This window comes from Nomia melanderi, chromosome 11, assembly GCF_051020985.1.
Source record: "Nomia melanderi isolate GNS246 chromosome 11, iyNomMela1, whole genome shotgun sequence".
Classification (NCBI taxonomy): Eukaryota; Metazoa; Arthropoda; class Insecta; order Hymenoptera; family Halictidae; genus Nomia; species Nomia melanderi.
The window spans coordinates 4,209,254-4,221,955 of NC_135009.1; the positions used below are offsets into that span (position 1 = coordinate 4,209,254).

Consider the following 12,702-nt stretch of genomic DNA (forward strand, 5'->3'; position numbering starts at 1 on the left):
AGAGACACCGACAGGTGACAAATTGCTCGTAGGAAAGGCAATACATTTTTAAGAACTTCTACCGAAGAACGGAGAAATAAGCTATGTATCTCTGGAATAGTAGATTGTTTTAAAGCAGCGGTTCTTAAACTTTTTTCATTTATGACCCCTTTTTATCATCGAGATTATTTCGCGACTCCAGATTTAAATAGACTTAGTGGCATTTTTTAATATGTAAATATAATTTACAGCTCAACTTGGCCAGCATTTCGATTTTATAACTGCACTGTACAAAAGATGTGATATATTGAATTAAAGATAGTAAAGGGACTAATGTTTCTTTAAACTCATGTATCTGAATTAAATTTTCGCAACCCCAACATGTCGCTTTACGACCCACTTGGTGTCGCGCCCCATAGTTTAAGAAACGCTGTTTTAAAGGGTTACATTTGACTTTGTATACCTTAATTTATATAGAACAAAACATACTACATGTAAAACTTCAAGCAAGGTTTCCTTCAAAGGACATTTTGTATTTTTCGCGAATTAGTTAACATTATGTACAAGTGTACAAGAATTCGAACATATTGCGTCGAGTTCCCTAACATGTTCAGGACTTCTGAAAAAGAGAGATTTCCTGAGGCTCCTAAAACTATAATTTTATTACAATTCTATCTTTTACAATGTCAGAAGCCTAAGAAAACACAACCCTTTCGACAAAATGGAACATTTATATTAATATTGAAATGAATTTTTAGCAACTATAAAATAAATGCCTCCCTCCTCCCCCAAACTAAACTAGCCCCCACTTATACTAATATCTATTATTTGAGAGAAACTCATTTATATATGCATATTTTTATCAAGCAAGGTATGAAATTGTCACACTTGAGTCAAAACTGTTTTAAAAAAGCGTCCCCATACGGCTATATTCCTGGTCGTCTCACGAGCGCGCCCATGTACATAAAATTCAATGTAGTAGTAACAAAAGTTTTTCGCGATAATCTCGGAAACTAAATGTCAGCGACATTTTGTGTCAAAGCAAAAGTTTGTTCAAAATCATGCTTGCAACAACATATGCAAAAATCTTCCATATCGGTGTGGACGTGATACATCGACACTTTTACCAATAATTTCTCAGAGGAACATCTGTTACCTTTTTAATAATTGTAAAAATAAGAAATCAGGAATGGGTAATTTTGACCCGTCCGGTAGTTTCAGTGTTAACCCCTTGCCTTATAACAATGTATCAGACTCGTAGTGAAGATTTTACACATAATCACTTTCTCAGAGATTAAACAGAATTTAATAAGTAAAAATATTACTCTATTCTCTTGAATTTAAATTAAGTATTATTCTTCTATTATTAATTATTATACCTTAAAGGAGACATGAACAAAGAATATGCGTAGATATTTTTTATTTTTCTCAATTATTAATGAGAAAGTAGGCGTATCGATCATAGTTGGGAAATAAATCGTAGAGCAAGCGGATAAAGGTTAAAAAGTCAATAGTCGAATTAGTATCATTCAAATTCAGTTAAATAATATACTTTATAAGCAAAATATAATTGAAATTAACGATGTCATAGGACCTGTTAAAGACTCACCATTCCGAGCATGTTAGCAGCAGGCGGTTTGACCTGAGTGCGAAAGTAATTGTGGGTGTCGACGATCTTCTGCTGAACCTTGCTGCTGCTCGTCCTGATTAACTTGACAGGTACCCTGTCGCCATAGAGCCGCGGCGCTGAAAGCAGAGACAAACGTTCCTCTCAACAACATCTCGATAACCGATATTCGTTGTCAATAAAAGCCCTCTCTACGCGTTGCTCCATTTCCTTCCCTTTCTTGGCTGGGACAAGTGCCCGCTTTAAACGAGAATATCGACTGCACGGCTACGTCCAAACGGGCAATAACATTCTATTTTCATACCCTTTACCCTTCTAGCCATCTCAGAGATCAAAAAGGGAGAGGGGAGGAGAGAGAGACAGGGAGAGGGAAAAAGAGTCAGAGAGAATCCCGTAGTCCCGAATACGCCGCTGGAAAATGTGTTTTCCTTAATCTTGTATGCGGAAGCGTTCCGAGGTAACGGGGGTAGGTTCGTTTCTTTCGATGCCACGGATGAAAAGGAATGCGTAAAAGCGAACGTTTGAATTGGCTCCATTACAAGATTTCCCACTGAAACTTCTTTTTTTCCTTTTTCTTTTTATTTCTTTCCCTTTTTCCCGGAGACGAGTGTGTAAGAGAGTGGGATTATGAATTATGAGGAGAAACTAATGCGCGAGTACAGTGGCGGATGAAGGTGTGTTCGTGGTAGAAAATATTTGATGAAAGTAGTTTTACTTTGAACCCCTTGCCCTATGATTTATTTCTTAACTATGATCAATACAACTACCGTATCGTTAATAATATATTAGGAAAAGAAAGCATTTTGATGCTTATTCTGTGTCTACGTTTACTCCGAAGGTTAACGATAGATAATAGAAAAGTAATTTTTAACTTATATTTAAAAAAAATAAATAATACGTAGATTTCTCGAAGTCAGATAGAAATTTTCTTTACGAGTCTGACACAACTTTGTAGGTCGGGAGGTTAATGTTCTTCCAACTCTTTACACTTGAGAGGAAACCTTCGGTCAAATCAAATATGACTTTATAAAGTAAAATTATAAAGTCTATTATTTAACCATGGAGCAATAAATTATATTCCTTTCGCTCATATATTTTTAATACCATGTCAAAATTGTGAAAAAAATATACACTTTCCTACTAATGACACACAAATTCATAAGTTGAACTACATAATAATATTATAGATCAAATCACGTAAATAACAGATATGATTTTTATTCTGATGGAAGATTTATATATCGTATCAATATAATAAATATTTTAATTAAATAGCATTGTTGCTCAATCTGGGTGTGATCTCTCGATAATTTTAGAAGCTGTTGTTTATATTTCATCAAAAAACGTACAATATTTCCAGCAAAAAACTTTTTAATTCAAAGGGTCAATAATGATTGTTAATTTAGCTTGAACAGAGACGTGATTTCGTCGACTTGTGCAAATCGCCGATAATACATTACTAATGTGAATAACTTGAGTGAATAGTTTATAATGTTGTGATACTCTAGCTAATGAAAATATTCATACACTACTTAACGAATAAAGAAACTATTACATAATAATCGAGAAAGTTTCGAATAATTTATTCAAATACATCATTATCAGTTCTGCAGATAATATATTTTTATATGTATGAAAAACTATTTTCATAGATTGAAGTAACAAATAATTCTTCTGAAGTATTCACTGGTACAGGTCGCAGATAGTATAAGATACGCAAAAGAAATAATTATATGAATAAAATTTTCATTTCTTTAAATTCTTATTCGACTGGCTACTTATTCATCAGCATCGAACAAAAGTGTTGGTTGTTATTTCTATCTTTATTTACTTTTGTGTTTTAAATATTGCCGAATCCCGTGAAACGTACGCAGAACAAGATTCAACGTTCGATTTTCCTAAGCGTTCCATTTCATGGTCTCAGCATAGACCTCGTATTTTGCATACTATACCATGGAAATCCGCCCGTAATCTCCATTAGGAGGTTTGAATCATTGGTAGATAATTCCCGATGCCCACAAATCGAACATCTAATCATAGAGTTCTAATAGAGGAATCACCTCGTACCGAGCGTTTCGTGTTCTTCAAAAATAAGTCAAACACACATAAGACAAAAAAATTATGAACATTAAAAATATGAAATTCAAATGTACCGATGTAATACTAACAGAAATCGAAATTAAGAATGAAGAAAATGAAGAATTAAGAATTGTATAATTTAAATTTATAATAGCTAATTTCTTTTCTAGTGCTAAATATAATTATATAAATGCTACAAGTAAATAAAATTAAATATATAAGAACAAATAGAAATCAATAATATAATTTCAGCCAGAAGTTTCGAAATATGAAAGATATATGCCAGTCGAAGGACATAATAAAAACTACAATATGTAGTATTAATCTTGGTACAAAATGAATTATATTTTATTATATTATGTAATTTAACATTTTTTAAACACTTTAAAAAATATATCGAATAAAAACAATAGAAAACGCAAATAATAATTTAAGACACAAAAGCTTAAAATAGAAGAAAGAAAAATAAATATATTTTAAAAATAAAAATTCTGAGATTTACTTTTGTATTATTATAAAAAAACTTCTTAATAATAAAATTTCGATAATTGTATTGGATTAAATTGTTACTGTTATAAATGCGAGAAAAACGCAAATGAAATATATAGATAATACAAGCACAAACTAACATACTACATAGTTCAAGTGATGTATCTCGTCAAAGAAGAAAGACTACCTTCGATATTTCCACTGAGTATGGACAGAAATTTAACGCGGAACATGTGCCAGTGACTTGTTACGAAACTCTAACAGAACAAGTTACACAACATATGCATTGGCGTGTACATAACTGGAGACTATACCTTACATCATTTAATATTCATAGATCCGAGATGTGAATTTCCCAGAAAAATGCGAACACTTCTGTTAACACCAGAACTGCTGTGCGGATTAAAATAACGTACTTCATACCTTTTCTTCCACAATTATTATAAAAGTACAAGTATTTTCTCGAGGAATTATTAACCCTTTGTGGACGAAAATTTCTTAAACTTTCTAGGAAGTCTTTCCATAAAGTACTGAATTATGCATCGAGATTTAAAGTACTAAAAGAGGAACAGTTACGTATCAATCTCTGATTTGTTGACTAATTAAATTATGCACGTGCATCTTTCAATTTTAAATATCAAGCAAATTTCAAAGGTTCTTGAAAAATCCAAGCACACTGATATTTTTATAGACAAACCGTCTAGTTTCAATTCTTTTATACGGATTATAAGAGCCTTTGAAATTTGCATTGTCTTCTATTATATTATAGATAACGCATTTAGTAAATACATTTTCGAACTGGATATTTTATATTTAGATACGTGTAAATCGATGTTCAAAAACTTTCGAGATCTCGACCTGAATTCGATAAGGATTCTCAGTTCTAGTCTCGATGGTTTCAGATACCCACATATCCTGATGATCTAGATTTCTTATGTGAAATCACCTATTTGCTTTCGAACCTTCTCTCGACAGCCATTTCCTTTCTCACATTCTAAATCTCCATTACTGCGCCCAGATATTGTTAGCTAGCACTTCTCCACTTGGCAGACGAAAGATCATGCATTAATTTTATCACTGTTATGAATAGCAACACACAAATTTTGGAGCTATAGAAAATTCGTTAATAAGGAATTTGGACTAGCACTTAGAAGCCGATGTCAATAGAACTTCATTTTAACACCTTCAGACCCGACATACATTATAATGTAAATACTACAGTGTCTTACTACTTCAACATATGACAAAATATTAAAACTGTAACAGATATATATTACAGTTAATATAATAAATCCGGTCATTATTAATAATATCCGTGTCTTTGGTAAATATAAGTAATAAATTGTAATGATTATATTTGCCGGTAATTATTAATAATTACTTGTGTAGTTTGATACATTTAATAAAAACATTTTTTGCATTATTCTCTATTATTTATAAACAAATGTATACTACATTTTTTAACGTGGTTATAAATTATTTCTTTATTATTGTATAGAAAAAAGTTTTGACAAAATCATCTTTATTGCCAGATCTGTACTATAGAAAGTGAGACATTTTTTTATAAATTACTACGGAACAAAAATTGCACATTTATTTGGTTATAAATTACTTATTAATTTCTGTAGAAAAAACTTTTGATAAAATAGTATTTATTGATAAAATTATACTATATAAATTGTGATAATTTTACATAAATTAATACAAAACACTGTATTATAAGCAGTTCTATGTAGTGTTCAATACAAACAGATAAAAGTAGATACGGAGATGCTAACTTTTCGGGAGGGAAGTGTCACTAGAGTGCTCGCGGGCATCGAATTAAACACCTTGTTATACGGTATTCCCACGATTAGTGCCCGAAAATCGGGACTGCAATCGAGCATTAACCGTGCAGTGGTGTTGATTCGAAGTTGAGATAAGATGCGAGCCAGGCTCCCCTGTTCGTCCGCTGTAGAGAAGAACAGCGCGAACGAAAGAGCGAGACACCTTACTTTCAGAACAATCGAAACACACAGATGACTGAGGGCATATTAAAGTAATGTTAAACTTTTCTATTTTTTACTTTTACTAATTGAAACTTTTACCAACTGAATTGTACGATTTTTTAAATTAAAACGAGATCAAACACGATATATTTTAGAAGGTATTTACTTATTTCATAAATTATAATAACCTATTTCCTTCTAGTAAATTGACTTAACTGTTTCGTCTCCGAATATGTATTTTATTTTAATATGCATTTTGTAAAAAAAAAACTTACAGCTGCGCATTAATCAACCAAAACATACGTACATAAGCAAAGATACTTGTATGGTACAATTTCCCTTTATCTAACTGTTTTTTAGCTTTTCAGTAATTTCAAATGTTCGTGATACTTATGTGTACCATTCAGTTTTATTCAGAAGTATCTCACAAACGCCTTAGTAAAAGTTTCACTTACAAAAAAACCTGTATAAAAAAATTTTACCTTTGCATTAACATTGTTTCACCCATATCCATCACCATAGAACGGAGTATCATGTTAGAACTGTTTGACCGTCGAACTTCTTGGCTTTCCGAGGGGACTCGTCTCTCGGTGGTGGGGATGATTACAAGGCACTACTACTCATATGCTTCTCACGTTATCTCTATCCGCTATAAATTTAAAAGACACAGGGACAAGGGACTCTTCCACTCACGACGCTTGGGCTTCGACGCGCAGCAATAATGACCATGCGTCGATAGACAAACGTCGTGAGTGGAAGAGTCCCCTTACCCCTGTGCACTTTTAAACCTATGACCGATGGAGCTGACGTGATAGGTGAACCGTGTGTAATTCTACAGACCGAACTCAATATTAATCGTGGAAATATTGTATTCTAACAAAAACAGTAGTCGCAAAATTTTCGGTGCATTATAAGAATTTATGTCATGGACACTTGTATTACATGAGTCTACTGCACTTTTTACGAAACGTTAACACCAAAAAAATGTCTGCATTTAACGCATTCAATTTCGAGCATCATAATCTCTTAAATGAATTTGAAGCGTGTGCAATTTTCCCACTCACAGAATCCCAACGAATTTCTTACAAAATGTTAATCCAATTTCGTCTAATGGAACTACAATTTCCCGACACGAAAAGTGTACGGAGCACATGTGCACGTGTATTTATAACCGACGGGATTCAATATAAACCTGGCCTCATAATTTCCTGCGAACTTTTTGCCTGTGAATCTGGACGGATTCGTAGAGTAGTTCGTCCGTACATTCGCCGAAAAATGTTTCTACGTTGTCGGTGGGGAGAAAAAAGAGGACTTGTCGTTCATTTTGTCGGACGGTGAATTTTCCGACAGCTCGCAGCGGTCGTCGAATTCGTGCCGGAAAGAACTGTGCGGTTCACATTTGTTTAATCAATTAGCTGTTTTTAGCAAGTATACTCATTGCGAAGAAAGAACAAGGTTTTGTGTTATGACGAGTATACTCGTCACGCGTAAAAAGTAGTTACAATTTGCTGTTTAACACGTTCAGTGCCACGTGTACCATACATGGCACTTGCTAATTTTTGTAAGAAAATTTTTAAATTATTTAATTTATAAATTATTTTTAAGGGATTCATGGTCACGGATAACGGTATACACAGCAGCGAAAACATGAAGAAACAATATCAAAATATATAAAAATTACCAGAAACTTGAATATAACTAAATATTTTATTTTAAAAATCAATACAGTTTATAAGTAAAATATAACCAAAATATCCGATGGCACGGAACGTGTTAAATTGTAATTTTCGTGAACACGAAAATATATTCAAGATGTTCTAAATATTTGGAGGCCAAAACGAAATAAAATGGATAAATAAAAGAATATAAATAATTATTATGAAAAACTGCGTATAGTATGAACAAAGTAGTTATTCCTATGCTTTGTAAATGTATCATACATTAATGATATTAGATGGTACTACTCAATATCATTCTACAACAAATTGAACTAACAAATCACTTTTCCTTGTATTTGATTTTTCAAAAAATTACTCAAACAAATTTGTCAAAAAATTACAATTTAAGGTACATACTTTTTAAAGAAGTTGCAATAGGTAACTGGTTGAAAGTGAAATTTGCTAACTTCGACATCTGTGATGAAGTAAATGCGTGGCAAGCTCGTAAGACAATTTTTCAGATGCATTCTTAGAGTTTCTGTAAAGGAATTTCAAAAATTCAACTTAACTGCTCGGTAGTTCTAGCGTTACATAGAAATCTATTTTATTTTTCAAGGATTCAAAACTATATTCAACACTAAAAAGAAACATGCTAAAAATATGAGTGAATAATAAATAAATAAAAAGTCCTGTGTTTGTACAACGAAATTGTCTTTAATAGTTCCCGTGAAAGATAAGCACGCTTACACAGTGAATAATTCTCTGAACTTTGTTTCGTTCCCTAAGCAAGATCAAGCATTTGACCCTAAGTCGCGAGCAGAGCTATTCACTTTGGCTCGAAGCTGAGACCGGGATGGTCCAAATGTTAAATTAGGGTCAGAGATTGTTCACGTCAAGATTTTATCAAGACACAAGTGGATAACATCTGATCCCACGAATTCGCAGGGTTGTCCAATAAATTACGGTTGCGACTAATTTACAAGGAGATCAAGTTATCGTTGCTCACGTCCGACCGCTTAACCGCCGGATGACAATCTAGATGCGTTAAGTGCTAGACAGTTTAAATACCGAATGATTTCTAGTTTCCCCTACACCGTTCGTACAATTTATTACTTTTATATACGAGTATTGAAATACCATCGAGCAATTCATTATACAATCTACACTAACAATAAGGTTTGTTAGAAATTAATATAAGTTTTTTTCATTTATTCAAGTATTGAGTCACCTCATTAATAATGTGATTGTTTCATATTTCTTATATTTTAAAAAATTCAGATAAACAAACTCTTTTCAATTCAACTCAGTTGTGATGTATAATTAGATAACATATACATAATGTACGAAAATATATTTTAGATGAGAAAGAGTTTAAAATTTTTTACAAAGTACTTTTTAAAATATTCATTTTTTTTTTAAATAAAAGAAAGATAAAGATATAATGTTTTAACAGTATCAGGAACCAGACGAATTTTAATAAACTTTTCTGTTTAAAGAAAGAACACTACTTATTTTATTAATAAAGTAATAAATCATGGTTAAACATACTACATGTAGAAATTTATAATTGTTCCAATTTTGTTATTAATTTTGTGGATTAGGGAAAATAAAACAGAAGTGATTGGAAAATGATTGACTTATCACGAATTTATCTTCTAATAAAAATAATACAAGAATAACAAGTTTTCCTAAAATATTGGATTTATATTACTTTATTTCCTCATTTTTAACATTCCAATGTAAACAGTCTTTAAAATCGAGAAACCTGTAAGAAAGAATTGAGAAGCAAGACGTCGCCTTTATGTAACGTTCCGGTATATTAAACTGTATTTTTGAAAGACATGGTGAGTGACTGGAAACTTCCCTATTGTTTTGAATAAGTAGTTACCGTGAAATTTCTTATTTCATTATATTACGTAATTATATAAACTATATGGAAGTAGATAAGTATATTTAATTGCATAATTACATTTAAAGTATTATACACAAAATGTTTCAAAACTAAGGGTGCAACCAAAAAAGGTATAAATATACAAAAAAATAAGTAGGCTCAAAATACAGAGTAACATCTTTTTAGAAGAAGTCACATTTGTAATTAAATCGATGTTAAAATTTTCTGCTCTTTGTTAAAAACTCTTTTACGATCACTTTCGGTCAAATCATTTTGTTGTTAATAATTTTTCAGGAAAAAAAATGTTAGCAGTTGCTCTGAAATGTAACAACTAGTAACAAAAAAATATAGTAATATTTCATTTGACCTCAAAAAACTTGAAAGACATTTATATTTAAAACACTGTTTGAAATGTTTACTATGAACCTAACACAATTTTGTAAGCCATTATTCGGATTTGAAAATATATATTTATTTGTTGCATTATTGGAAAAAATTGAGTTTGAATTTCGATCAAGAATAATACGTGTTATCGAATAGTTCTAGACTAATGTATCTCTGGATTATTTACGAATTCAGCATTGAGCACAAATGAATGAGCAACGTTGTCAAATTTTAACACTGATCTATTTAGAAAGGAAACTTTATATAAGAAAAATAATATTCTACATTTTTTACTTAATCTTTCCACACAGATTCATTTTTTTCGCTTGTTTTACAAGTTCAAAAACAACATGTATATATTTGAAGTCATTTTAAAATATAAAACCGTTTGAAATACGTATTTCTTACACAAATGTAACTACAAAAGTCCCTTCTATGAGAACCAATAATATTCCAATGGTATAATACGATGAAATCAGATTCAAACGATAACTCGGTGATACATTAATGCTCAACCAATAACTAGAATATCAATAAACCTATCTTACTGACGATAATAAGGATTTTGATCGACAGCTACACACCACATAACAATGCTTTGGAATTGATGCAATAATGATTCGGTATCAATGAATATTCCATTGATTTGATCTCCTCACTAACAATTTCTATTCAACAGGAAACAGGTCTACTAAATATTCAAATCCGATTGTCTATAGATTGAAGCGTCACACAAAAATATGTTATTTTGCATTTTAATTGGTTTTTCTACATAGAATCATTTTATATTACATAGATTCTGTGCACTATGGAATATTCTATGTTATTTGTTTCTAGCTGAATCGATATTCTCGTATTATGACTACACTAACTACGTATAACTCAAATATTTGTTAGAGATTATCTAACAAACGCTTGATTTGCTGAAATTGATAACTTCACTTAAGATTACACTTGGGTCAAAATTATAGTTGCAAGTAACTAGCACGGATGAACATAGTTTAATGGTATCTTCTTGACTGTTTATTGAATTCTGAAGTTAGAAATTTGCTCCTCCTTTGTCGGTGGTTTGCGTTTCCTATCCAAGTGGCTGATGATTAGAATATTGTGTTTCTGAATTTTGGTAGCAGAACCAAGAGAAGCAGAAAACGATCAAGAATACACCCCTGCAATTTTCTGTCAGCTTTGACGATATGTCTCAGAAGTTCTCCAACTAATAAATGAACATAAGTGATGTACGTATTGCGTGTTGAGAAATCTTAATCTGGAAATGTAACTAAGAAATTATGACCACATCATAAATACTGTATAACCTTATTTAATTCTAATCTTAATTACAGGTATAGATTAACCTGTTAACTGAATAATTTATGAGTCATCAATATATGTGCATGCGAGCGCAATTAAAAGCCGATAAAAACAAATCTGCAAATAAGTTTTATCATAAAGTAGCAAAACAGAAAATTTGACACTTCTAATGAAATTATCTACAAATTTATAAAGTTAAAAATAAATAAAAGTTCATAGATTACAAAAAAATACAATGTACGAGAAATTATAAAAATTAATTACTTTTCGTTATTATACGCATAGTTCGTTAATCCCTTATAGTTCAAATAAAAATTACTTTTTGTAAGGAAATATAAACAATACTCATATTTTTTAAATCTAAATGAGATATTATTTGTTTGATATTAATATTTAATCTTTACAGTACATATACAGTTATAAATAATGCAGATTTAATTCTTCTACTAGGAGATTATTATTAATAGTAGAGTAATTTTCTTTAACTTTCTAATAAATTGAAAAAATTATGAAGCAGGGGATTAATGCTTGGAAAAGGAGACTTTTAACAAATTGTGCAAATATAAATATACACATTTAGTTCAACTATCCAGTCAACCATTTAAATAGTCAACCAAAATTTTTCAGTACGTTTCTGAAGCTATTTCTTTGAAACACGCCAAATTACATGTTGCATCTACTGAAAATAACAAATAATTTAAATTAGCTACCATGAGCTTGGTAATTAAATAAAGTTTTAAAGGTAATTAACAAAATTGATAAAGTAATTGAATAAATTAAGCAATGGGTCACAATAGATCCAGCCACAAGCCATTTAAAGATTAACGGTTGTAAGCACGCAGCTGCTGCAAGTAGTCATTTGCTCCTTGACGTCTTCACTATGCGTTTAGTGAATGCAATGCGGTTGTGCGAAGAGATTTCGCGGTTTAAGCAACAACGTGGCGAGATCGAATTTCTCGCTGTGAAAAGCACTCCTCCAAACAGTTTCGAGACCACTGTGCGGAAGTGTTCAATAACAAGTTTCAAAAAGTTTTTCATCAGTAAGAGAGATATGTGATGATGGGAGGCGACTATACAGTGAAGTAAACACGGTAAATAGAATGGCAACTTTAAAGCATCGTATTTTATTTTCCTTCTGTATCAATTAAAATAGCACGATTTTAGTAAAAGTTAGAAAGTCAGCAGCTTTACCTTCCATCCAATTCTCGAAGTTGTTATAATCAAGAGCGAACTTTCACGGCGGACTTTCGAAGTGAAATATGTCATTGTTAGAAACGATGTACCGTGACAGGAAATTAT

The 12,702-nt window shown here is 31.4% G+C and overlaps 1 protein-coding gene across 6 annotated transcripts in view; it reads right to left on the minus strand.

Moving 5' to 3' along the window:
• LOC116435180 (cysteine-rich secretory protein 2) overlaps positions 1-12,702 on the minus strand; it is a 218,779-nt gene that overhangs the window by 52,688 nt on the left and 153,389 nt on the right. For 5 of the 6 annotated variants that reach the window (XR_004236705.2, XM_031994486.2, XM_031994485.2 and 2 more), the window contains one exon: positions 1,589-1,725. Coding sequence is in view for 5 of the 6 variants with exons in the window: in XM_031994486.2 (XP_031850346.1) it covers positions 1,589-1,725 (137 nt within the window). In the remaining variant the exon portion in view is untranslated. Of the gene's footprint in view, positions 1-1,588; positions 1,726-6,644; positions 6,848-12,702 lie in introns of those variants that run through there. The other variant, XM_076371940.1, reaches the window with a different exon arrangement.